General features: G+C 36.0%; 5 protein-coding genes across 9 annotated transcripts in view; 2 read left to right on the top strand and 3 right to left on the bottom strand.

Annotated features, from left to right (window-relative positions):
• LOC143352622 (extended synaptotagmin-1) overlaps nucleotides 1–1896 on the bottom strand; it is a 37018-nt gene extending 35122 nt beyond the window's left edge. Inside the window, exon 1 of the mRNA XM_076785272.1 lies at nucleotides 1804–1896. The gene's annotated coding sequence lies outside the window, so the exon portion shown is untranslated. The remainder of the gene's footprint in view (nucleotides 1–1803) is intronic.
• A 2110-nt stretch (nucleotides 1897–4006) lies between these two features.
• Nucleotides 4007–8276, top strand: Klp64d (kinesin-like protein 64D). Its single transcript, XM_076785285.1, has 9 exons — nucleotides 4007–4146; nucleotides 4363–4781; nucleotides 4865–5055; nucleotides 5167–5306; nucleotides 5384–5581; nucleotides 5665–6056; nucleotides 6117–6534; nucleotides 6812–6937; nucleotides 7006–8276. Exons 1-9 carry the CDS (start codon nucleotides 4132–4134, stop codon nucleotides 7141–7143), a joined length of 2037 nt encoding a protein of 678 aa, XP_076641400.1. The 5' UTR covers nucleotides 4007–4131; the 3' UTR covers nucleotides 7144–8276.
• A 129-nt stretch (nucleotides 8277–8405) lies between these two features.
• Nucleotides 8406–11053, bottom strand: LOC143352629 (lysosomal Pro-X carboxypeptidase). Its single transcript, XM_076785287.1, has 7 exons — nucleotides 10750–11053; nucleotides 10364–10504; nucleotides 9976–10256; nucleotides 9728–9885; nucleotides 9256–9428; nucleotides 8811–9166; nucleotides 8406–8698 (listed from the first exon to the last, which is right to left on the bottom strand). The coding sequence occupies exons 1-7, from the start codon at nucleotides 10897–10899 to the stop codon at nucleotides 8500–8502; spliced, it is 1458 nt and encodes a 485-aa protein (XP_076641402.1). The 5' UTR covers nucleotides 10900–11053; the 3' UTR covers nucleotides 8406–8499.
• A 164-nt stretch (nucleotides 11054–11217) lies between these two features.
• Nucleotides 11218–14387, top strand: Asnrs-m (asparagine--tRNA ligase, mitochondrial). 2 transcript variants are annotated; one of them, XM_076785289.1, is made up of 5 exons: nucleotides 11218–11570; nucleotides 11746–11914; nucleotides 12191–12317; nucleotides 12398–12842; nucleotides 12914–14387. In XM_076785289.1, the coding sequence occupies exons 1-5, from the start codon at nucleotides 11442–11444 to the stop codon at nucleotides 13172–13174; spliced, it is 1131 nt and encodes a 376-aa protein (XP_076641404.1). In that variant the 5' UTR covers nucleotides 11218–11441; the 3' UTR covers nucleotides 13175–14387. The 2 variants fall into 2 exon arrangements, with proteins under 2 accessions (XP_076641404.1, XP_076641403.1); XM_076785288.1 differs by having other exon boundaries at nucleotides 11221–11570; nucleotides 11746–12317.
• On the bottom strand, nucleotides 13663–26479 carry Pcf11 (Pcf11 cleavage and polyadenylation factor subunit). Of its 4 annotated transcripts, none has more exons than XM_076785283.1 (17): nucleotides 25911–26479; nucleotides 24500–24721; nucleotides 23282–23407; nucleotides 22857–23042; nucleotides 22114–22353; nucleotides 21917–22021; nucleotides 20611–21829; nucleotides 20051–20162; nucleotides 18576–19952; nucleotides 18252–18494; nucleotides 17813–18165; nucleotides 17425–17689; nucleotides 17081–17307; nucleotides 16469–16710; nucleotides 16329–16343; nucleotides 15278–15800; nucleotides 13663–15034 (listed from the first exon to the last, which is right to left on the bottom strand). In XM_076785283.1, the coding sequence occupies exons 2-17, from the start codon at nucleotides 24662–24664 to the stop codon at nucleotides 14694–14696; spliced, it is 5739 nt and encodes a 1912-aa protein (XP_076641398.1). In that variant the 5' UTR covers nucleotides 24665–24721; nucleotides 25911–26479; the 3' UTR covers nucleotides 13663–14693. The 4 variants fall into 4 exon arrangements, with proteins under 4 accessions (XP_076641398.1, XP_076641397.1, XP_076641396.1 ...); XM_076785282.1 differs by having other exon boundaries at nucleotides 20051–20165; nucleotides 25345–26479; XM_076785281.1 differs by having other exon boundaries at nucleotides 20051–20165; nucleotides 25911–26478.
• Nucleotides 26480–26617: the final 138 nt, after the last annotated feature.

A 26617-nucleotide genomic window follows, 5' to 3' on the forward strand; every position in this document is an offset into this window, starting at 1 on the left:
CTTCTAATGTTTTCTTGGTTTTGTGCTTCACCTATTGTCATTAGTGCATGACATCCGTAGTCTATTAATCACAGAATAAAATTGTTCGAAGTCAGTCGTGAGAAATAGACGTTGAATAAAAATGCATTTGCTCTGTTAGTAATTTTAGTAAATCGAAAATAGTGTAACAATGACCTTAAACTCTTCTAATGTCTTCTTAGTTTTGTACGTCGCCTATTCGTTCTTGCTGTTAGTGCATGAAATCCGCAGTCTATTAAACACAGAATGAAAGTATGGATATCGTCCATGTAAACAGGAAAATAATCTTTTCCCATTTATCTATCACAGTAGCGCAAGGAAAACGTGGACATATTTCTATTTACGTTGCGTGTGCGCTCCATTTAACACGTTGTGTACGGTCTGGGTTAAAAATCGATAAAATTAATCTATTTGTCGGAGCAAAATGATTATTTACTGCACACTTTCAATCTGAGTTAGTCAACGTTTATTTAGCTAGAGGAGGTGTATTTTCTAATTGCTGAAATAAGAACAAAAGCTCACACCTGCTTACTGTCATTCTTTGAATAGACGCCACTCGAAAACACGAATCGTTTTGTTTCTTGGGCCCATACGAAAAACAAACCAACACGGTGTAATTATTTCATGTAAATAAATTTTCAATAATGTTGTAGTAGTGTTGTTGTGCCTATATTAATTATACCTATTTTTAAAGCATAATGAATATTAAAAAAGAGATATATAACATATATATTAACTGATTTTAATGAAAAAAATTGAATATCATTAAATATTCATTATGCTGTAAAAGTAAATATAATTAATATAGGCACAGTAATGGGTACCGCCACGGTAATTGGGTCCCTTACCCTATTTACTGATTACAGATTCTGAACCTCTACCGAGTGAAATCTGTTTTCAATAAAATTATCACTGTATACATTATGACTTCCGTATGCACCGGAAGTCGTCCCCGACACCCCAACAGGTTTCATGATACAGTGTCTTGCTTGCCATGCAAATGCGGGAAGATTGCCGAACAAGTTTCAAATATGTTCCTCCATTTATTTTATCAGTATAGTAAATTATTGCAAAATACGTAGAAATGCAAATATGCCTCGAAAAATCCTGTCCATTACAATTTTTTAATTTTTTATTTTGCATAAATATCCGCTGTCTGCTTATCAAACCCAACACCACAATGAATCGAGTAAAATAAAGTAAAATATAAATATAAATAAATTAATAAATATAAATAATTTACAAATGTAAAGTCAAGGCAAATAGCTGGACGTGCCAATTGTCTTCTGTTTTGGATTTTATGGAAAAATCGTTTCGGACAAAACTATAGTCTCTCAAGGGGTGCATCCGACGCCGACGATGGCCGAGAATTTTCTGTCACCGTTATTCTGCACGAGACTTCAAGATTATCGTTTTTAAATGAGGTATCTTCTCACTGTACAACAAAATAGGTGTTTCGTTCTGCTCACAGAGCAAGGAAACATGCAAATTCTCTTCGTTGTTTTTGATTTTATGGATAAACTGTTTCGGACAAACAAGCAGCACTTCTACGGGTGCATCCGACGTTGGTGAAGAATTTTTCTGGCAATATTAATTTTCAGAGATCTCGAGATTTGTTCGTATTTTTTAAAAATAATATATCTTTACAGTGTCGAAGAAAATAGTCGTTTCGTTCGACTGCAACGACGGGATCGCGCACTTCCCTCGTTAGAGGCACCGATTGGCCTCGTTGACGCGTCGGAGTATGGTAGATCGATATCAACACTGTCGCGATTAGGCCCTTACCTGATGCCCGCGAGTCCTGCTGCCTTTACATCGCCGCAACACCGGTAATCTAGCGGCTAGTAGCGTACGCGCAACGAAGTTCACCGTCTTCTCCCATAACCCCGTGTAGAGCATATTGCTCTCGCGTACAGAGAACGCATTGTTACGGTCGTCAGCTGCTGCTTCGCTTCAAACGAGTACTCTTTCTATATAGGTGGGGAGATGCACCAGGGTTCCGGGGCACGAGTTACGGAGGGGAACCACTGCACGATAGGAAGAGGGGGCATTCGTTCCCCTCTATTGTTCCCGGCACGTATGCATGGAATTTTCACCCGGCCGATTGTCTCCGCAAATTGGGCATTCGCTGTCACCTTTCGATCATCGGTTCGAAAAAAATATACCCCTGAATGCACTGCCGCAAGTAAACCGGTCAAAACATCGATTTTTATTTTAAATATAGAATCTCAAAATGTTATTGGCGACTCCAGGAGAACATTACTTTTTCGTCTGGCGCAGATAAATTTTTTATTATTTCGACTATACTATGGAATTTCGTGGATGCGAAATACTTAACATTCTAAGAGTTATAGTTCCCTGGTTATTTTTCAGGAATATCGTTTACGATAAGGGCTCCTAAATATTCAGCGCGCTTATGTTAGTTCAGCTCGTTGTCAGTTTACTCTAAATTGTAAAACTCTTGGCTGTGTGTATATTTAGCGAAGAATTAAATTCAGTTGAAGAAAACCATTGTTGTCACGAAGGCATAAAATCCGCCGTCTAGTACTCGCAGACTGTCTAATCAGAGGGTACAAAATTTACAACAAAATTTGTTATCAAAGTCAGATAGCTTCACACCCCCACCCCCACCCCCTCTTTTGCTTCAGATCAATTTCCAGTAACCGATCGAAGGAGAAGCTGCATCTTTAAGTATGAACGCTGTTTATGGGAAACGTTTCGAAAGAAATCTGCCTGTACGCGCACCCGAGAGAGAGCCAACGAGAAAGTAATCTTTATAATTGAAAAGTATTCTCTTGAGTGCGAACAAACAGTATTAGTCCACGAAAAACGGACGCTCTCGATGGTCGTAGAGGTAGCAATGTTTAGGTTCATTTAGGCTGTTGTTCATAAATTCTTACCAATATATTTTTAAAGGTCATGCATCCAATCAAACAGCCCGGAACCGGATACTATCCCCCAAGCGTTAATCATTTATGGTTAGCCTGATCGAACTTCACCCTACAACAAATCGAAAATATTTTGCAAACGAGAATTTAGGAGCTTCCAATCACTTTGGAAGTTATCAGAAAAATTAAAAGTGATCGAAGAAGGATGGATTGAAAAAAATCAATCTTTAATATTACAAGATGGAGCTAGCAATAAGTCATGGGATAAGGTAACAGGGTATTCTCGAAAGATAATATCCTTGCTTAGCTGAAAACAATTTCTAAACGAAAGTTTAATTCTTATTTTGACTTGAATTCCTATTAAACTTTCCGAGGTAAATATGTGACAAGTAATTATTGTCTCAAACTATTATTTCTTTCACACGTTTCTACGCTGTCATCGATTGTATCACTTAGGGAAGACTTATGATTTCAAAAGTGACTAATGTGAAATTTACTTTCACGGAAGTGAAATGTAACCGCGCGATGGCCGAGTAATACGATGGATCGTGCAGCTGTCATATGCACGGCGACTGCAGGGTCAATTTGGACCCATAGTGCTCATCTCATATCTATCAAGTGTGAATAGTTCTTTACGTAGAATTTTTTATGTATTTATTTTGTTCATTCTTCATTTCTGCAGTAATATTAAATAAAATTTTAATAAAACGGGTAGAGTACTATAATTTATTATTGTAATGATTATACACGTTACTCTACGATTAGCGTAAATTTTATTATGCAAATCAGACTAAAATGCAGCCCCAATGTGCGTTAATACTTTCTGCTATAATTATTAGTAGATGAAAAAATTGTAATGCAGTATAAGATAAAAATCGAATGTAGCAATTGATTAGTATTAAGTTAATAGAACTACACTATTTAAGAAAATTGGTTGTACATTTCTGCTCTTTTCATTGTGCAAAATAGAAAATATTAAAGTATTATGGAAAAGTTTTTAAAAAGATGAAAAGTGTCGGTAACTTACCTACCGAATTTTCAACTGCACAAAATGCAGATGACGTGACTGACTTGCACCAATCTTCACGTACTTGCAACCATGTAAATCGATCCATTTGTTTACGGAGGTCGTCTGCTACTTCATCGTATTCTACCAGTGTTTTGAGATCGAATACTATGCTCTGAATTGAGTTTTTATGTGACTTTAAACAGGAACAGAGCTGCAATGCCGGGAACTGAAGTTAGTATCGTCAACTATTACATAAATACGCACTAAAATGTAGAAAATATCGTTAAGTATTCATTTGACAGTTCTACCTGTCAAACCGTGTGAATATTATTTTTCACAAAAACCAAGGATAGAAATCTACTTAATAAATCGGATCTCTATCTTTGTTCTTGAATCTTTTCGTTTATATATTTTTTTATGACCATTGAATTGATATAATTTATATAGGACAACACGACGGAACTAGGGGAAATAGAAAACGTCAGGGTTGTGGTCCGCGTTCGACCTTTAAATGGAAAAGAGTTGGACGGGCATTGCAAAAATATAGTACACGTAGATACTATAAACAGTGAAATAACCATTGAAAATGCCAATGCAGCGCAAGGAGAACCACCAAAAGTTTTCTCATTCGATGCTGTCTTCGATACCGATTCATCACAGGTCGATATTTATAATGAAACGGCAAGACCTATCGTCGACAAAGTTCTACAGGGATACAATGGAACCATATTTGCATATGGGCAGACTGGTACTGGTAAAACGTTCACCATGTCAGGGGCTAAAACGTCTCCCCAGCTTAGAGGTATTATTCCAAACAGCTTTGCGCATATCTTTGGGCATATAGCTAAAGCTCATGACAATCAGAAGTAAGTTAATTACATTAATTACAGATTCCATAGGTTCCCTAAGTAATGAAATGCCTGAAACAAAGTTTGTATTTTCATTATAGATTCCTTGTACGTGCAACATACTTAGAGATTTACAATGAAGAAGTTAGAGACCTATTAGGTAAAGATCAAAATACGAGACTAGAGGTGAAAGAGAGACCAGATATTGGAGTGTTTGTCAAAGACCTTAGTGGGTACGTCGTAAATAATGCTGATGATCTTGATCGAATAATGTCTCTTGGTAATAAAAATCGTAAGTATATTTTTAACAATGGTCAAGTTACAAAAGTTTTATAATTACACAGTGTACGCACAATTTTATAACTTGTAATGAACTATAATAACTTGTTTTTCCAATGTGTAGGCGTTGTGGGAGCTACAGCAATGAATGTATCAAGTTCTAGATCCCATGCAATATTTACAATCACAGTCGAATCTAGTCAACTTGGGGAAGATGGTGAACAGCATGTTAAAATGGGCAAACTACATTTAGTTGATTTAGCTGTACGCAATTTCTACCATTACACTTCCATATATTTTTCAAAAGACATGTGCTAAATTGCTATATTGTATCATATCAGGGTTCAGAAAGACAAAGCAAAACAAAAGCTACTGGAGTTCGTTTAAGAGAAGCAACAAAGATAAATTTGTCACTTTCAACATTGGGTAATGTAATATCTGCATTGGTCGATGGTCAAAGTTCTCATGTGCCTTACAGAAATTCGAAATTGACACGATTGCTTCAAGACTCTTTGGGTGGTAATTCAAAGACGCTAATGGTAATATTTGCATTTTCTGATGGTAATAGTAATTTATTCAGTACTGGCTTTAATTGAGCATTTAAATCATTGCTTAAATCTAGTGCGCAAACGTGAGTCCAGCAGATATAAATTATGACGAAACCATAAGTACACTCCGTTATGCGAACCGTGCCAAGAATATTAAAAACAGAGCGAGGATTAATGAAGATCCGAAAGATGCTTTACTTCGTCAGTTTCAAGTGGAAATTGAACAACTACGCAAACAATTAGAAGAAAATGGTGCAGAGATCTCCGAATCTGAGGACGAGTCCGAAGATTCTGAAGCAACGGGAGAAACCAAACAAGAAAAGAAAGCTAGGCGTAGAAGAAGTCAAATACTAACAATGGAAGAGTTAGAAGACAGAGATGCAGAATCCGCCGAAAAAATTGACAAAGCTGAGCGAGAGGATAAAAGTCCGGATGATAAGGATGTTATAGAATTGAAAAGAACTCAGTAAGTTTTCAAACGTTAATCTCAACAGCAAGATATATACAAAATGTTAATTTTTTATAGGAACGAGAAGGAAGCGTTGCGAGAAAAAATGCAAAATTTACAAAATAAAATTTTAGTTGGAGGTGAGAACTTGTTGGAAAAAGCCGAGGAGCAAGAACACTTATTAGCTGCTGCAGCGATTGAACTTGAACAACGTAAAAGCAGAGAAGAACAACTGAAGAAAGCTATCGAAGCGAAAGAAGCTGAACGCATTGACATAGAAGAGAAATATTCTTCCCTGCAAGAAGAAGCGGCTGGAAAAACGAAAAAATTGGCCCGTGTGTATACAATGTTAATGTCTATAAAAGCAGAATTATCTGATTTACAGCAAGAGCACCAAAGAGAAATGGAAGGGCTCTTAGAAGGTGTCAGAGGTATTGGAAGAGAATTACAGCTTCAAGAATTAATAGTAAATAGTTACATTCCTGTTCAATATCAAGTATGTACACTTTTATATAAGTATGTCAATATTTACAATATTTAATTTTAAAAATATAAACTCATGAAATTAATAGGACCTGCTTACAGTAGTAAGAATTTGACTTTTTCGTGGGGTCGTTGTACAATACATTTGCTACATAGTTTGAAAAAGAATTTTGAATCAATTAACAATTATTTTACTGAGTTACACACAATGTGTAAATATTTGAATAAGAGTTTATGTATTCTATACTTAGGACATTCTGAGTATCTCATTAATTTTATTCCAATTACAGACAATGATTGAGAGATATGTTCATTGGAATGAAGACATTGGAGAATGGCAATTGAAATGTGTAGCATATACTGGTAATAATATGCGCAAAGCACAAGCAACTCCACCCATAGGAAACAACAAAGATGTAGGTTTTATGTCTGATTGTACTTGATAAATGAATACAAGAGTATTTATACCAATTTCTGGTTATAGCAAACGCAACCAGATATGTCGAATATATATCTATCTTACAACACTGGAATTGACAATACTTTCGCGCAACCGAAAAAAATAAGGGGCCGATCTGGAGTTCCAAGGCCAACTACTGCACATAAACGTACTCCGCATTAATAGTATATTTAAACTATAAAGTGATAGAGATATTTATTTTTCACCAAGTACCTTTTTTAGTATTTTTTCAGAGTATTATATTTATTTTTGTTTGTATCATTTGTATGAGGAACGTTATACTACATGTACTTATATATACTTACTCTTATTTTAAGTCACTTGCGTTTAATCCCATTTCGAATATTGTACGAAAGAATAGAATGATATTTCGATATCTTTCATTACTATGAAACTATATAATATAAAACTACATCAATGGAAAAGAGAACATAAATCTTAATTCGTATTGATTAATAATATACATTCAATCGTCTTGCGTGTAGGTGTAAAAAGAAATTGTGGATAAATTTGTGTCAGAAGTTGTACACCCTGAATTAGTAGAATCAAATATTATTTTGGATCGAGTAACTTTATCGTTAATTATCAAAATTGTAACACCTTAAATGAATTGTCATGATATATTAAGACTTTAGGTTTTCATGCATTTCTGCAACTTTCTGTGATGTTTGTTAAATATTAGATATTGAAGTTTAATTTAATAATGAATATAAATTCATAGAAAATACATTTTCACATGTAATAGCATGCAATCTAATTATTACTATTACTAAATAGAAAGTTGATCGAAAGACTTTAGAGTGGAAAATATGTACTGTACCTGTCCGATAAGAAATAAAATGTTTTGCTCTACATGAAGATATTAGGTACATATAATTGAAGGAATGGGAATGCAATATTTATAAAATAATTGTTAGCATAGTTGCGTCTTTTTACATTGCCATTCGCGTATACTTTGATAAGAATTAGATTTTTTAGCACGACGATAATACTGTAGCATGTATTTCATAAAATTCTTTAGTCAACACTATTTTACAACAATCATTTGAAAAAGACATAATCGTTTATATTTTCGTTTCTAATTTCCAGTTTATTGTTAACGGAAACTTAAATCAGATGAAAATAATTGATATTATTTTATAATCTCACATTGAGGAAATAAATATAGTAGTTTAAATACACTTCAACTATTCCATATAATAAAAGCGTATTCTACAGTTTTATCCGTCTATATATCTTGAGTTATATCGAAGCACGTGCATTCTTTAATTACTGTGATAATAAAATGCTTGTATTATTTTTAATTCATTTTACTGATTATTTAAAAATAATCAAAATAGTCGAATACTTGTAATCATTATTGTGTGCATGTTATGCTTTTATATATATATATAATTTACGAAATAAACATGAATTATTATAATGTGCTTATCTTGTTTCAATATTTATTTATAACATATTTTATAAAAAATCTATATTAAGTTTCAATAACAAGAAAGATTTGGTTCAATGCTTTTCTCACTTAATGTACTCTTTAATCCATTGTCTTATATAGTAACGGTGATAATTTCGTGCTAAAATTACACTGCGCGGATCCTCTTTACAACTGCCTCTCAGATCAAGATGATGTGCACCTTCCGGAATTATTATTGCAACTGCGGATGAAGATAAATTCCTTACTACTCCACCACCAGTCCATGGATCCATTAGGCCATTACTAAATGAACATAACAAAACAATATATTACACATTACAAAATTAAAAATATACCTAAATTTCTCTGCAATATTTTCTCCTGAACATAATTACGTAATAGTAATAATATGTACCTAAAAACTATATTTGTTGCTGTTGACAAATCTGTACATCCATATTGTTTGCAAACTAAATTTGGCTGTGGTTTCACAGAGAATTTTTTTTCACAATCCTTTGCGTATTCATTAAAATTCCATTCTTCACGTTCAAACATATCATTTATCCCAGTTGCACAAGTAGGCATTACCATTTCTGTACAAGCTTGATAAGGCCAACCAATAGCATCTAAACTTGAAGACAGATCGGTATCGTTTATATTTAAACACTTTGTTTCACCAGTATAATTAGTATATACATTAATTGCTTGATATACGGCTAGCAGTAACTCTTTCCCTGTTAGTGATTCGTTTGTTAGATGCCTGCATACAGCCTAGAATAGAAATTAAGTGTTCAAGCTATACCACAAGAAAGTTGTGTACAAGTAATTTTTATTAAATTGATAAGAATTAGTACACCTACATTAACTGGATAAGCAGGCAACGGTGCCAAGAAGTTAGCCTTGTATGGATAATTCATCATAGCAAGATTTCCGTAAATATCTTTCAAATAATCTTTTAGTTGTTTAACTTGAGAAATATTCTTTAATGGTTCGCATAGTTTCCAGTTATCTGATAACCACGTTTTTCCTGCATCTATTAAAAAAGAGTGACAATCCTTTTAGAAATCAGAATCAGATAGAGAATAATTTAAAAATTTTTTAAAAATATACTCGAAACCATAATTTTCTTCCACCTGTTGCTAAACATTCAATATTCACTCTATATTCAAGCATCATACGTGAGCGGTAACAAAAGCTATCTAATCTACTCTACAGCTTGAACGAATATAGTGATGTTTTGAGCGTCCAATGACTGTGAACAATTAATTATCCAGGCCTGCTCTATATAATATTTAAATATGTAAAGTACAGAGAAGGAAATTTACTTATTACCACTTGATACTACATTGTTAATTGCACTCCATGACTTTTTAATGTTGTCTGGGCAATTTGGATGAGCCATTTTAAAGTCTGAACTTAGTATTCGATTAAAAGATCCACAGTCTACAATACCAGTGAATTGAAGGATTGGAGCTGAAGCTGCAATTGCTCTGAAACATTATTTTCGATTTATATCATAAATTATGCGTATAGCATCAAAAATTCATACATTATTACTATAAATTGTTTTAATTACTGACCCCTGTACAATATGAGGATACTTCATACGAATCCATGCACTAAGCATGCCACCATATGAGCCCCCAAAAACAATTACTGGACTCTGTTTATATTTTTGTGAGGATTTTAAGTATTGAATAAGGTCAATATAATCTGCTAAAGCCTGGTGAGATGTTAAGTATCCTAAATGTTTAGAATCGTTATAAGATTTATTACCATATGGCATAGATTCCCCGTAATAACGATGTTCAGCAAAAATTACTAATGCTTGAAATTCTGTTGCAATTTCCCACATAAATCCCTGCAAAAATAATATTCAATGTATCATTTAAGATAAGATAATCATAAGAAATGTATTAAACATCATGTAACATATAAAAAAATTCCATTTCTATGATTTAGTCTTACCGTATTTTGAGCAAAAATCTCAATGTTACCCTCATTGCCGGTATAAAAAAAAATTGGTGGAGAATTCTCTTGTTGCCAAGTATCATTTATAAGGTACCTTAATTTGAAAGTATCTTCAACAGAAAAACTGAAGTGGTCCACCTACAAAAAGATGCTCATTTATTTTATTTATCTTCCAAAGACAAATTTATACATAAAACAAAGGCTTATAAATATAAATAAAACAAAAGCACATTCAAATTAGTCTAGTTTAAAGTAAGATGCTAAAAAGTGTTACATTTTTCAAACGTGTGAATTCATATTCAAGTATAATTCAAGTTGGAGAATTGTAAAAATTCAATGACCATTAAAATTAAATATCAATAATAAAAGTTATGAATACATACCGGCATTTCGATCGTTTTAATTTGATATTTGTATTTCGCATCGTGTAATTCTTTCTTAAAATCACTATTAAATTTATGTGATAAAAATTTTGACGAAGAAGGTTGCCACAACATAAAAAATATTACAAGTAAAACATATTGGATCTCCATTGCAATCTATCGCAAATAAGATTAAAGAAGAAATTAATCAACAATTTTCACATCTATAAGTCATCTAACATCCGACTGGCGCCAACATGAAGAAACGAAACCGACATATATTTACAATGTATATATACATTCTCACAGCATCCCACTAAACAATCAGTGATGCACAATTTTCTATGTTTATATTAGGCAGTTTCTCAGATTCTTGTATCAATGAAACTAAAAATCTTGAACTATCAGTATGCACAGTAATAATTAGTCATTTTATACATGGAAGTCATAAGTCATTTTATAGAAATTAGGATAGGGAAAAAATATTTTTTGTTGACTCGAGGATTTCTTTATTGACTAGAAGATACACATGTTTTGTTGTATTTTACAAATTTACAGAGACCGTAAGTGCATAAATATTTGCAGTCTAGTAATAATATACAAAATGTCAAACTCCGTCTATACAAAGTCTTCGCACGAGGACTCCATTTTCTACGATATGTAATTAGTCGTGTAGCCTCCGTAATAATCCGGGCAGCAGCGTTTTACTCACGATGTTTCCGAAATATATTGGAAGGTTCCTGTTCAGAAATCTCAATTCCTCTAAGTGTAATGTTCGTAGTATGTCGCAAATATCCAATGTTCATTCCAAAGAAGCACTTGGAAAGCAAATGAAAGTACAGGTTAGCGGTGCTCCATTACTTTTCGATATAACGATAACAATTTCCTTCATCTATCTTCTATACTTTCACTTAGTCATCAATTTGCTCTTCAAAAGCGAAAACTTAAATTTTATTCATCACCTGTCGATCATAAACGAATCGTGATAGTTGGTCAATGAACCATTTATTAATGTAGGGTTGGGTCCGTGCAGTCAGGAAAATGAAAGACAACATTTTCGTTGACGTTTCCGATGGATTATCACCAAACATGTTGCAAATTGTTATACCAAAATCCAACAAACCGGAGAAGTTGAGTTACGGTTGTAGCATTGCAGTGGAAGGGGAATTAGGTTTGGCTCCGAATGGTAAGGTTGAGTTGCATGCTAGCAATGTTACAGTAATCGGTGAATGTGATGTTATGGATGGGTATCCTTTTGCTCCGAGGAAACAGTACAATGACGAATACGTTAGACAGTATTTGCACTTGAGGCCAAGAACTAAAGCCTTTTCTAGTTTACTCAGGCTGCGAGGTCTAATATCCACAGCCATTAGAAGTTATTTTGAAGACAGAGCATTCGTTAATGTACATACCCCAATTTTAACTTCAAATGACTGCGAAGGTGGTGGCGAATTGTTTTTAGTAAAACCGCACTCCACACACACACTAAAAAGTATGAAAAGGGAGGGTATGACAGAAGAAGAATCTTATTTCAATACTAAAACTTTTTTAACGGTTTCTGGGCAACTGCATTTAGAAGTTGTTGCAAGGTGAATATACAACACAATTGTGTGAAAGACAAACTAGAATTGTTAAAGATACATGTACATCGATTGCTAAACTTTTTCAGAGCTCTTACAAAGGTGTACACTTTCGGACCAACTTTCAGAGCTGAAAATTCCAAGTCAAGATTACATTTATCCGAGTTTTACATGTTAGAGGCAGAAATTGCATTTGTCGATAGTCTTGATGATATAATGGATGAAGTGGAATCACTGATCAAATATGTTGCCAAAGATGTAGTTGAAAAGGGTGCTTCAGATATGAACGCAATTGGTAGTCAGGAACCAGAATGGTTGAATCAAAAGTTTACGCGCATAACGTACAATGATGCGATTAAGATATTAGAGAATAATAATAAGACATTAAAAATTCCTGTATACGGAGAAGCATTTACCAAAGAACAAGAATTATTTTTAGTGGAGCAGAATAATAATATTCCTATATTTGTTACAAATTGGCCAAAAGAAATTAAGCCTTTCTATATGAAAGAATGTAAAGATGATACTTCAAAGGTGAGGGACATGGACTAAGAAGCATGATGCTTTTAACTAATAAGGATTGAGTATTATACTTTTCTTTGAAGGTTGCTGCTATGGACCTCTTAGTACCTTTAGTAGGGGAGTTAGTAGGAGGGAGTTTGCGTGAAGACGATTACGAAAAATTACAGTCAAAATTACCTTCAACATCTAATCTTTCTTGGTACTTAGAACTTCGTAAACACGGCAATGTTCCAACAGGAGGCTATGGGTTAGGCTTTGAGAGATTATTGCAATGTTATCTGGGCATATCTAATATTAAGGACACTATACCATTCCCCAGATGGCCCCACAATTGCAATTTATAAATAAAGGTTTCAGGATTATTGCGTACTTAATTCTTCCTGAAAAGAATAGCTTTTATACGCTATTGAAGTACTAAAATAAAGTATAATTAAAAAAAAAAGAAAAAGAGTAAAGTACATTTTCAGTCTTTCGAAGGTAACATTAAATGGTCAGTCGGATGTGTAAAGAAAGCACAATTTTATTTCATTTATTTCAGTGTAATCTAAAACGTTCAATGTTACAAAGTTTCATTATACTAAGGACAAGGAGTAAACAGTAACTTTAATACATACTCACATTTTTTTTTTCTAAAAATAAGTTTTATTGAATCTCGAGATAAATCTCAACTAAGGGATAACTTTCTTATCAATACCTTCTTTTTTTATTTGTTCAAATAGTTTTGAACTTTTAAGGTATATTTTTTCAGCAATGACGATTACCGTAAGGGATTCTTCTTAGAAAGGTAAATTTAGGATTATAAATAAGCAACCAAAGGTAGTCAGACCCCGAATAATCAACAAGATTTCTTTTTATACAACAAAATAATCCTCCTCTAGTAGTAACTGTTTTTCTTCCTTACCCAATATCGTCGCGATTATTTTAATGTTGATATTCTTTTATGTACATCATAATCAACAATTTCATATATCACACAATTTGTACATCTAACTGAATTGGGTAATATCTCACTCTCACTTTTTCGCTCTCTCTCTTTCTCCCTCCCTCTTTCTTCCTTTGCCCACACTTTCTGCAGGACCTTGTTTTCGTTCTCGTGAAACGAAATCGGGATTTTACACCTTTAGAAAACAATCGCATCGAGTACCTTTTGAATGTTTTTACAAAGTACAAACGGTATGAAATTCTTAGTCTCTTGTGCATATTAATGGTGCATTTCTGACAACTCTCAGTCACGAAACGCGATTGCACTTCTCGTATTCGGGAATGCTACTTTGACCATCGTGTATCTCGCTCTAATTAAATCGTTTCAATGATTAAATATGTACAGTTCTTATTCTCTTTTTCGGCTTAACTAAAACTTAAAAAATGAAGAGCTAAACACACACACACACACACGCACATACACTCATATGCACGCGCTTTCATACTCCCACTCATACGTACAAACGCGTTTCATTACATACATTATAACTTATACGACATGATACATAAGATGCGTAAAAATAAGGATTATGATTAATTTTTGCACCAATGATTGGTAGTCGGAAGATAGAAATGCTCAAGGTAAAAACAGGTATATGAAATCTAAGAACGAAAATACATACGCGAAACGCGCACACCGGAGATAATGAATGGGACAATAAAAAAAGAGAATAAAAAAAATTCGGTCAGCGTATCATCAGGTCGTATAAGTTGCACAGTTTGTGATGTATTCCGCGTAAATACTTAAATCTTTAAGTAACGCTATGCACAAAATTCATTTGAGATATCACTCGCAAACACCTCGCGCGCGCCCATGCACACACACACACACACACGCACGCACGCACATCTCAAATATGTGTAATATATTACAGGTACTATTTACATAATCGAGCAGAGTCCCGACAACTCTTGTCCTCTTTCCACGGGTGGTAAATTGGACAATTTTCTACCTTGCAAAGCAGGTTTCACGGAGGCAGGCACCAAAGGTTCCGTTACTTCTTCAACGGGTGTCTCGACTACAGGTTTTTCCTTCTCCTTCGATTCTTCCGGCTCTTTGTTGATACACAACGGCTTCGTAATGTTAATTTTGATTCGAGATGGTGCCGCTGGAATCGCTGCCGGTGTAGAATCCAATTCTACGTTTCCATCTATGGAACTTTTCACGGCAGCGTACGTTGTGTCGACCGTTGCGGGTTCGGCGATTACGCTCTCTTCTGGATCTAATTATGGAATCATTTCAGGAATTTTGAAAGATTAGTACACATCAGATGACATTTCAAACGGTGAGGAAAGGGAAGTTTAAAGACTAAATGTTCTGCAATTAATTTTATGCATTGGGGCTTCTGAAAAATGCAATTGCACCGAGCTCTCGAAATGCACAAATTTGTTAAACTTCCTTTCCACCATGATTTCAGTTACTTTTTCATATATCGTAATTTCACCGATAGAAATGTCAAACATACCTGGCTCTGGATCAACAGGTTCCTCTTTCACTTCCACGTTGCTGAAATCAACACCGCCATAATCGAATTGCTCTTCTTCCAATTGCTCCTCGGGTTCGTCGATTGGCTCTTCTTTAATTTTAATGTTTTCAAAGGAACTGTCAATAGTCTCCGGTTGACATCCTTCTACTTCAGTCATAGATACAGCGTCTTTATCTACGTTCTCAGCGTCAACAGATTCCTCGTTATTGTTTTGCGATTCTTGTTCTTCTTCTACTTTATCGTTCTGTTCTGTGTCCATCGCTTCTACAATCGTAGCTTCATCTTCTTTAGGAGTAGCTTCGGAAGGTTCATCCTGAACGATTCCTTCCATCATTTCATCAGTTGCTTCTGTGGTTTCGTTTTTGGCGTTCGACGACGTTGCCACGTTCGATTCCTCCGTCTTAGCTTCATCCACGAGAGTTTCATCGGAACTTTCCTTCTTTTCATCCTCCATTTCTTCGATGGTTTCCTCGAGCGCTAGCGCCGACTTTTCCAAAGCTCTCTGGTGATGTGGAAAAAAAATGGAGAGTATTAAATTTCGATTTGGTAAGTAGTATGTCAGTCCAAATATGTGTTGCTAGTAACTATAAACGTGCAACAAAGAATTACGGAAATAAAATTTGTTATTTTCACTCTCTACATTGTACTAACATATATACAGGATTATCCATAGTATGTGAACGTCACTTGAGGGACATATTCGCCTTTCAAACACAGTGAAATAAGTTGTATATAGTATTTTAGGGATGTTTCCATTACGATGCAATATGTACTTAATAAGTTTCAATACATATCAATAAGTTTACCATCATTGTCATTATTATGTTTTCGAAATTCTAAAAATGTACACGAACAAGAACTGAGTAGCACATCTATATCTCTATGAACAAAAATTCTATGGAAAGGGAGAAGATGAACTGAAAGATATATTGCAGCCTTTACTTTACGTTCATCAGTGCCTAATTACTTCCACTATATCTATACGTGAAGAAACAGTGCAATATATGAATTATTATTAATAAGCACATACCACAAGACTCTTTTCCTATTTTTTTGTAAGAATGCAACAAATAGAAAATTCGTTAATAAACTTATACTCATACGTAATTGCTCGAATATATGACTGAAAATTGTCGACACACATCCTATTACAACAGAAAAGGTACGAACCTTGTAGTCTTCTAGACACAGTGGATGGTAATTCTTTTCTTCGAAATTAATCGCCGGTCTTAAATGCCACTCCTCCTTCTCTTCGTTGTAAAATTGTTCAAATGCATCATGGCACACTTGGCACCTAGAATCCTCATCGGATCCAGTAGGAACACTAGGTTGCAATGCTTCCTGAGGTGACTCTTCTGCTGCAATACCTTCTGTATCCGCCGTTTGCTTTTCCGTTTCGAACCAACTTTGTGCTGAAAGAAAAAGATAATACATTAGACATTTTAATTATACCAAGTACAGTACTCTCTCCCATAGTTCGGTATACGAGTCTAGGATTTTTTTCTATGAAATGAAGTAACCCTACCAATTGTTCAAACAACGAACGCACTAGTTAGTTGTCCATAATGAAGAAAATGATGACATCAATTTGTGTGCATTGTAATAAAAGATGTGTATCATTTTTGGTATTTAGTGAACGAATTATTAGAAGAGTCGATTTTCAAATACGAACGCGAACATGCGTGCTCAATAGTGAAGGAACTGTTCGAACAAGATGAAGGGAAGGCGAATTAATGGTCGAGAGTACTGTATTCAGAAGTATGCAATTTTTAAGTCCTGTACCTCTATCTTCTAGGTCTTCTATTTCCTCAAATTGTATCCAATCGCTAACATCGTAATACCATGGCCGTGAATGAGCTTTCCTGGCAGAATCCCTTTCTCGTCTGTTCTGTCTGAAATGCCAATCGAGATGATGACTGTACCGAGTCGCCAATTCTGGCGCGAATCTAGCACCGCACGAGCTACACTGCATGCCACTGTACAATGCTGCTGCTATCGCCGGTTGTTTACTGCAAAAAGTGCAATTATACATTTATCAACAGAAATTAAAAATATTGGACCCGAAAAATTCAATCTTAACTAACGCTAAACATCGATCTTATGCATTTTCGCAGAAATAAGCTTACACTTTCAGAGTCTCTGGCTTATCGAACGAGACAGGGATAATTTCCGGCTCTTTCTTTTCTTCCTCCTCTGGTTTCTTTTGCTCGGTGAGATTTGGTACAATACCCGTTTCAACGAGCCTCTGGAATAGCTCGTTCATGTTCAATGGTAAGGACAATGCAGGAGCAGCTGCCGGCGGATTTTCCGCTGGTTCTGCTTGATAAGATAAACCAGACGCTGGCGCCATCGCGGATGGTAATACCGAAGATAACATATCCAACTGCAAGTCTGAAATTAAGAGAATTTTGGCTACAAGACTAATGAAACGTTCCATAGAAATGTACACTGAAGCTACGCCCAATAACTCGCACCGAGGAACTGCAAACATTACTCTATTAATGTAATATTTACCCGGTTTAGGAGTAGATCGAAGGTCAGAGCCGTCCTGCGAGGTTGATTCTGGTTCAACGGTAGAGAATTGCGCTGGTGCAGCGGCCGCGTCCACTTTTGGTTTCTGCGTCACAATCGGTGGCGGTGTAGGCGGCGATTCGATTGGTTCCTCGCCTCTCATGCCAGCGATTTTAACGTAACCGGGCCGAACGTCTCTTGGCAACACCGAAAATCTTATAAAATGCTTCTTGTCCCTAACAATAATAGGCTTAGGCAGTCCTCCGAACTCAACTTTAAACGGACGTCCGTTCAAAAGAACTGTTTGCAGCGAGTCTATAAACTCAAGCGTATGAGGCTTTCCTTCGATTTCAAATCTGTAAAAATTCAATGGTTTTTTAATATTAAAATTGCATTATAATTAAGATTAAATAACGCGCGTAGTTATATAAAGAAAATTTACATTTGTGGTTTCGCGTCCAAAAACACCGGCACCATGTTCCTGGCATTAATGATAAGGTTAATTTTGGCGACTACTAAGTCGGTTCTCTTTACAGTACCAATCTTGACTTGCGGCGGAGGTCCTTCGAGCTTGATACTGACTTTCTTACCGCCGAGATCTATTGTTATAGGCATACCGCCGAAGTAACATTCATACCACCGGTCATCAACATACAATTCTCTCGTTGGCGCACCTAATTTAATCCTGAAAGCAACGTTAAGTCATTTATTAATTTCTCAAAAATGCACATTAATGAGTAGACTGGTTGAATATCTGAACACATACCTGTGAACTTCACCTTCGTACATGAACTCTTTGTATTGATCATTAAATGCGCAAGTTATAGTATCTTTGTCATCGATTAAAATCCGTCTTATACCATCCTGGAATCCAATCTCCCTCGGATCGTCCCAATTCATGAAAACTACTCCGGTCTGTCCATAATATCTAATTTCGCGTGGTATGTTATCAATGTTTATAGACTTCATGGTATCTCTTGCAATTTCATCTAACAATTTCGGATCTGGCGGTGGTAGACCACGGCTGTGAGCATTCGAATTCTTTGCGATTGTACTCGAATAATTTTGGTCTCCATCTTCAAGATCGAATTTCGAGGACGAACTTGGCGATACATTTCTTGTGGCTAAAGAAGTTATGTTTGGGTTCGACATAAGATTCGATATTGGCCCATTGTTTATCATGATTCCGGGACCGTTTATGCCTGACAGTGATAGGGGCGGATTAGGCATGCCCATTGGACCGATTGGACCGTTCGGTAGAAGATTCGACATGAGAGGCCCGTTTGGTCCCATGGGTCCCATCATTCCCGGTCCCAAACGGGGATTCGGACCGAGATTATGATTAAAACCACCGTGATATTGATAGTCTGGTCGCATTGGCCCAAAGTGTCTTGGATTCTGCCATGGACCAACAGGCCTGAAGTCCGAATTGAAGTGTCCTTGAGGACCATACGCTGGACCTGGCGGATGGGCCCACGGTCCTGGTTGTTGCCATGGTTGATTTTGCCACCTCGGACCATTCGTGTTCCGTGGAAGTGGATGATCTTTATTACTCCTCATAACTTCTTTATCGCTCGAAGGACTGAAGGTCGGTGCACGATCACCTGAACCAGCTATATCCAAATTTACACCTTTCTCCCAGACAATTGAACCCACTTCCTTCTCCTTACGTTGTGCAGCTCTCAACTTGCGATCCTCGCTCATATGTAGAACCTCTTGAATCAGAGTGTTGTATTGTGTTTTAGTGATAGAGCCTTGATTCAACTGTTCGGCGGCTTGTTTCATTATTATCTCAATATTTCTGTCTTCGTTCCTTTCAGGCTTGTCATTCTCCCGCCCTCTTCGACCTGGCCTGTTATCTTGATCTTCATTGGACAGTGTTCTTCTTCTTTCTTTAGGATCATCCGGTAGCTTATTGTAAAGCCTGAGCCTGCCCAGTCTGTCTCTATTACGGTCTCTACTATCTCGTTTGTCGTCAGTATTGTTGGCTTGCTTATCCCTATCGTTCTTTGATGGTGTCTTCAACTTCGCCCATCCATCTTTGCCATCTTCACCCGATATCACAGGTGGAGGAGGTGTCGGCGGCCGTCCAGCTTTCGGGTGAGTTAGAGTACGTAGATCAACATCCTCGTTTCCAAATAATCTGCAACGTTAAGCATGCAAAGTCAGTGTTCAGTATCTATATCATTCTAGAAAAGTAAAAAAAAAAAAAAGAAAAGAGAAATGCATAAAAATACGTACGCGTCAAATTTCTCGGTCTTTGTTTTCTTAGTTATAGATGGTTCCATGTGTTCTGAATTTTGCCTTTTATTGGCATTAACCGGCGGCGGCAACACGCGTAAATCTAAGTCTTCTTCTGAAAAACATTTCAAAACGATATGAATCATCTTGTTCAACGATTATCAAGTTTCATACGCATATGTTTTAATTTTACCAGCACGTAGGATCTTTGCATCCTCTTTTGCATGCTAGTTTTATGTCTTGTAAAATAATGAATCTGTGCTTTGCTCAAGAGGAGAGATACATGTTACTTATAAATAATACATGTTTACATATATTTCGTCCCTTTTCTATATTGTAATTGATACTAGAGCTGAATACCTTGTTCACAAATATTTCAAGTAAAAGGTGCGGCGTTAACGAAAGCAAGTTAGGAAAACAGATCCGGGTTCTATTACATATTAATTAAGTGAACTCACCACCATCGAACAATGTAAAATCAAGTCAATATATATGTATATTTTCTATCTGCAATAGGCTTATCAAATATAGATGTGAAAGGATGCAAGTTATTGACTCACTCTTTTCTGGCACGGAGGCAGTTGCACCTGGAAGAGGTAGCGTTGCTCTCAAGTCTTCGTCTTTGCTGGATGACTCCAAAGTTGGTTCCGTAGCGGTTTGACCGTTTCCAGCATTTGCTGGAGACCGCTCGGGGCTAAGACTGCCGTCCTTGTTTCGCCTTACGTAATTTCTTTGTCTAGCGTTTGGACGAATTTCTTTGAACGCGGGCGGATGAGGAGGAGAGACTATCAGTGAACCAGATTGCTCCTCCTCAGTGACACCGCCGGAACTGCTTACACTTGAATTCGACTTTGTATCGTTACGCCTGGGAATTCGATATGGAGGGCTTGGACTGCGCTTTCTCGATTTCGTATTCTTCTTTCGGTTTTTAGAGGTTTGAAAGGATTGGGGAGAGGTACGCGAGGATGGTGAACTGTCTCCACTGTCCTTTTCACGAGATTTCGACCTAACAGGACTTACGTCTCTGTCGATTTTCGGTATCTTATTCGGAGATGTCTGAGGTTGCTTAGATCGCGACTTGTTAACTATTTTCCTATGCGAGGACTTCGAGGAAGTGGAAGATTTGTCGATCGTCGACGACGAAGAGCTCCGTGAGTTGGAGCCCTTCGAGTCTTTCGCCTTGGAATCGTTGCTCCCACTTCCTCTACAGCTCACGGACAACGTTGCCGAACTACTAATTAGCTCAGAGAGAATCTGAGAACCTTTGGAACTATTACTGTTTAGGTTACCACTACTATTACTAGACAATCGAGGGTCTTTCTTTTGACTTGTTCGATGCGACACAGCATCTTTATTTGCGTTACCACTGAAATTTTTATTGTTATTATTATTGTTGAGGTTCGTATTAGCATTATTGTTATTACTAGCGTTTATCGTCGCAGTATCGGAGCCGGCAAGATTTGTTGGAGACTTGTTGATAGTGCTAGTCACAGCCTGTTTCGAAAGTAACTGCTGTTTTAATTGATCTGAAAGTACAGTGTTTGTATTTGCCGCTAGCTGCGTTTGGCCTTCACCCCGCGTATCCTTTTGTGTTGGTGTACTTATTCGCTGCCGAGGATCCATGCTTGATACTGCAACATCTTGAGCTGGTGTTGTTTTTAATCTTGGATCACGAGACACAGGCTTAGCGGATGCTACTGCTATACTACTAGCTGGCGCTATTCGTGGACCATTGTTCGTCCCAGCATTTTTCAGAAGTGAAGCAGTCGCTGCTAGAAACTATAAAGAGAACAAAAGTTATTTAGAAAAGCAATGCACACTTTTTCCCCCAAAGAAATTTTGAATATTTTTTGTGCAATTAGTTACCTGTTTTGCTACTGGTTTTGGTGTTTGAGGTGGCACCGTAAGTGCGACAGATTTTCCTTGCGTTGTAGTATCCACGCTGGGTGTAACATGAGTCGTAGCCGCAACCTAAGTACAAAATAAACATAGTTTATCAATTTCGTGCATTTTATTACCCTTGTATAAAAAGTCAATCTTACCAATCTTAGTCAATCACTTACCAATTCAGCTTTCAAATTTCCTGCCTGTTTATCAAGTTGCCGTTGCTGTTGTTCCAAATTAGCCTTAGCTTGAAGTAATTCCAATTCAATTTTTTTCTTCTGTAACTCTAATAGTTCTCGTTGTTTCTTTAGTAACTGTTCTCGCATCGCTGCTTCTGTCGGTGTCACGGGGTCACCCGGAGGCAGCTTAACAGGTGCTACAATTGGTTGAGACACGACCGAGGTTGTGGATTGTTGAGGCTAAAAGTGATTAGAAACATTGTTATAAAATTACTAATGAGCACAGCAGAAATAGGAGCTCTTACTACCTCCATATCCGAGTACGTCTCTAACTCGATTTCCAGTTCGAAAACTGAATATAAGGATACGAGGATCTTAATTAAGTAGTTATCCGAATACTGGGATCTCAGTTCAGTGGATATCCGAATACTAGAGGCATACGAGAATCCGAAAATGTTGGATCTAGACGGAACGAGAATTCTATTCGAGATCGGGACGAGTTCTCGAAAATGTCGGGATTCCCAAGTATATTTGGGTTCTAGAATGTCGCGATTCTCAACCATTTTCGGGATTATTCCCGAGCATATTAGGGTTCTCGAAAATTTCGACAAAAAAAATTTTTGACAACTCGATTCATCTCGACCCGTCCCGACCATCGAGTACACCTCTACCGAGTACTCATGTTCGTAGATCCGAGCAGTAGTAAGAGCCCCAGGAAAAATTTATAAAATGATTCTTCTTACCATGGAGAAAAATCGAGGATTGACATGAATAGATCCTGAAGAAACACTATTAGGGGAGGCAGTGATCGGCCAGGCAGGATCAATACTTTGCACCCGTACATCCAAGGAAAACAACTTCTTCGCAGGGAAAACGTCGTTCCATGTTTGCCTCAACTTCCACATACTAGCTCGTGTGTTCTCATCCACCTGTTTATTTATGCAAACATTATTATTCTTGGATCGTCTATAGATTCTTTTACCAAGAGAAAATGCCAATTGTACAACTTTGCAAAGAAGTGATAGTTCAATAACCCAGTATTGATTAAACAATTATCTTATAACATCACAGGGGATAAGATTATCTTATGGCTGTAATTCTTCTTCCTCTTTTCCAAAGTAGATATGGCATATACAAAGTAAATAATATATATACAAGAAGAACATACCTTTTCAAACACTCCACAAAAAGTGTTTACAATATTTTGTGTGAAGAGATTTAAATATGCCCCATTCACATTCTTCACAATTGAATCAATCAGATACAGAACGGGTAATTTGATGTCACTTCTCACCTATTGAAACAAAACATATACTTTCATTTATATCCGAGTTTGAAATTATTGACTAATTGAAGCCATCATTTCATACCACAATCAATTTAATATAAAAAGAAGAAAAATAAAATGCAGTATATGCGTGCATGAATGCTATACTTTAAAACAACATTTGAACTCTTTAAAAATTAATTTACTCTGTCTCCCAAAGTATTTATCTTTTAAGTGATATGTCTGGAATAAAATAATGAAAAGCTTATTTTCACATTACACGAATAGAAGCTTCAAACAACTATACTTGTATTTCCTGTAAGTAATAACTTGTAATTACATAGTTACAACATTTTATACATGATTAAACAAAAGAGGGTATGAAACATAGCTTTATTACTACTGACAATAAAAATATATTAATACTAGATATTACTAAACAAAATACATGTACCTACAAAGGCTATACTTCTGAAAACTGGTCACATCCAGATTTGGCTGAAATTTTGCAACTACCTTCATTTTACATAAAAACAACATTTGCAAAAAGGATTTTCAGCGACTCGAAATTTAAGGCCCAAAATTTTGCGAAAAATGTTGTTAACATCTTAGTATCACTCCCTGTAATTTTGATTTTTAGATAAAAACAATATTTGTGAGAAGAATTTTTGGTCCGAGTTAGGTTTGGGTTTTTAAAATTTTTAGATTATAATTTTCGAGTCGCCAAAATTCCTTCTTGTAAACATCATTTTTATACAGACTATTTCAGCTAAATCGGGCGTGACCAATTTTAGGAAGTTTTGCTCCTAAAAATTATATATACAATAATAATTTATGTTAAACATATATTGTAATGACTAAACTACAGATTTGATGTATTTATGATAAAAATAGGTTGGTGCAATTTAAAAAACTAGAAAATTCATACATGAAGAATAAAAATATACTATTTTCAATGTGTTAAAACTATTCAAGGAGGAATTAAATGTGTATTATCTCTTGCAATTGATGCAGAAAATTTATATTTTATATAAAGATCCATAGACAGGTAATGACATAAAGGCAATTTTCTATTATACACAGAAATATTCTCTACTATAATTGCAATGAATAAGTAACCTTCTGCAGATGATTCTCGACCGCTTGTACGATTGCTGGTGCATGTTCCATGTTGTCCTCTGCCAGCATAGTAAGCATATTAATCAATGGCTTGCTATTGATCGTCAGGTCGGAAAGCGATGAGATATACTCATCGGCTATTTCCTTAGACTTTGTTGAAGTCATGATGTCGCCAGTTGAGAAGCACAACAAATCTTCGTCAAATGGACAGTGGTAATTACACTATGACATAGAGAGAACAGGTGTTAAGTAAACAAACACGTTTTTACATTATGGGAAGGCAATGAAAGGAACACGTATATCTTATTCATCTTTTATTAACATATTAAATTCAACCATGTGAGTTTATTGATCTATCTTACGATGCAACTGTTGCTATGGTTTTCTAAGATACTTTTAACAAGAAAAACTTCACAGACTTAACACTCCACCTGACTAGGTGATCACAAATAATCACTCAAAGATCAAATATTAACAATTAAGGCTTCTTAATAACATTTTGAATAGTGATGGGAATTTTCATTCATTGACCAATAAGGTACTCAAGAATAAAGTTTCTTTTAGTATTTTTATTCAGAAGAAAACCATTGTACTTCCAGATATGGCACAGTCATTAAAAAAAAATAGAACTATTATAATAATTAATAGTATTAAATTAACAGGCTTTCAGCAGGTCAAGTGTTAAGTACAATTTAAACATGAATTAATTATAAATCTTATTGTCCACAGATACGATGCTATTCAAATGTTCGTGTATTCATATCGCGGAAATACAAATATATTCGCAAATTGTCAATATTAAAATTTAATGAACAACTGAATAAACATTAGTCATCATTACATACACATGACACCGCAGCAAAATTAAGAAACTCCAGTAGGTAAGGATTTTATACGAGGAAGTAATCTATGCGACGCGTCTCCTTAGCTTTCTAAGGCGGTTAAAGCTATTACACTTTTACTGAATCGTGTAGAACAAAAACGATTAGGACATGCTCACAAAAATTCTGAGAAAATCGTTTCTAGCGAAACGAACAAACGAGATCGTTGACCTTAAAGCGAGCCCGAATTGATAAGAGGAATTTAGCACATTAACTGTTTCTATTTATGTAATATTATCTGGAACCTTTTTCACGAGAAATTGATAGACTTTAGACACATATTGATTTTTTTCCGTTTGCCTCGGGGTTCTACGCTTCCGAAAACTAGTTTTCGTGGCACCGGTCTCTCAATGTTCACGCACGTTCTAGAAGTTCAGCACAAATACCGAAGTGTATACGAATAGCGAGCACGCATCTGGATTTCCTGAACGCCCGTTCAGCGAACTTGAACGACATTCGGTTTCACTGGCTTCACGTGCAACCGGCGAGTACCACCGTGAACACCATAAGCAACACTGGCCAACATTTACCTTCTTTAACGCATTTCGAACAACAGGAATATCCCGAACCGACTATTATTTTGACTTTTCGCGATAATCACGCGGACTCCACTGCTTACACCGAACGGGATATCCACGTAAAATGGCTGCCATTCCTTTGTACCTTCTAACGGGATTACAGGTATAGAACCGTCGTCGCGATTGGTGAGTTTCTACTATCTGTCGGTTGAATTTCAGGGAACGACCAATCACAGGCTTCCTTACAAACTCTGGTACAACCAGCTTGCTTGGTGTAGCAAAGTTTCGCGATTATCCCAGACGCGTCGCTGGTGAGCAAAATTGAAGAATTTAGGCACGTTCTCATTACCGCGATTAATTTGAACATACACAATACAATGTGAAGCGGTTAATAACACCGTCCAACAACAATTTTGATGATTCTTATAGATTTTGGATATTTCTTAAAGACACTTTTACAATTTTTAGAGAATCTAATTTAAAAGAAAAAGTCAAATTTCCAATTTTCAGAATTATTTCCGTTTTAATCTCAATAGTTAGACGCGAATATATTATTTCTTCCTTGGCTACGATTCTCTTGGCAGAACCTCTTAAATGCAACGGTATGTTTTTTGTACAACATTGTAACCAATTAAATACGTTTAATTAATCGTAAGCAATATTAATTTCTTAAATAATAACTTCAAACAATGAAAAATTAGTAAAGAATAATTATCGAC

This window comes from Halictus rubicundus, chromosome 3, assembly GCF_050948215.1.
Source record: "Halictus rubicundus isolate RS-2024b chromosome 3, iyHalRubi1_principal, whole genome shotgun sequence".
Taxonomy (NCBI): domain Eukaryota; kingdom Metazoa; phylum Arthropoda; class Insecta; order Hymenoptera; family Halictidae; genus Halictus; species Halictus rubicundus.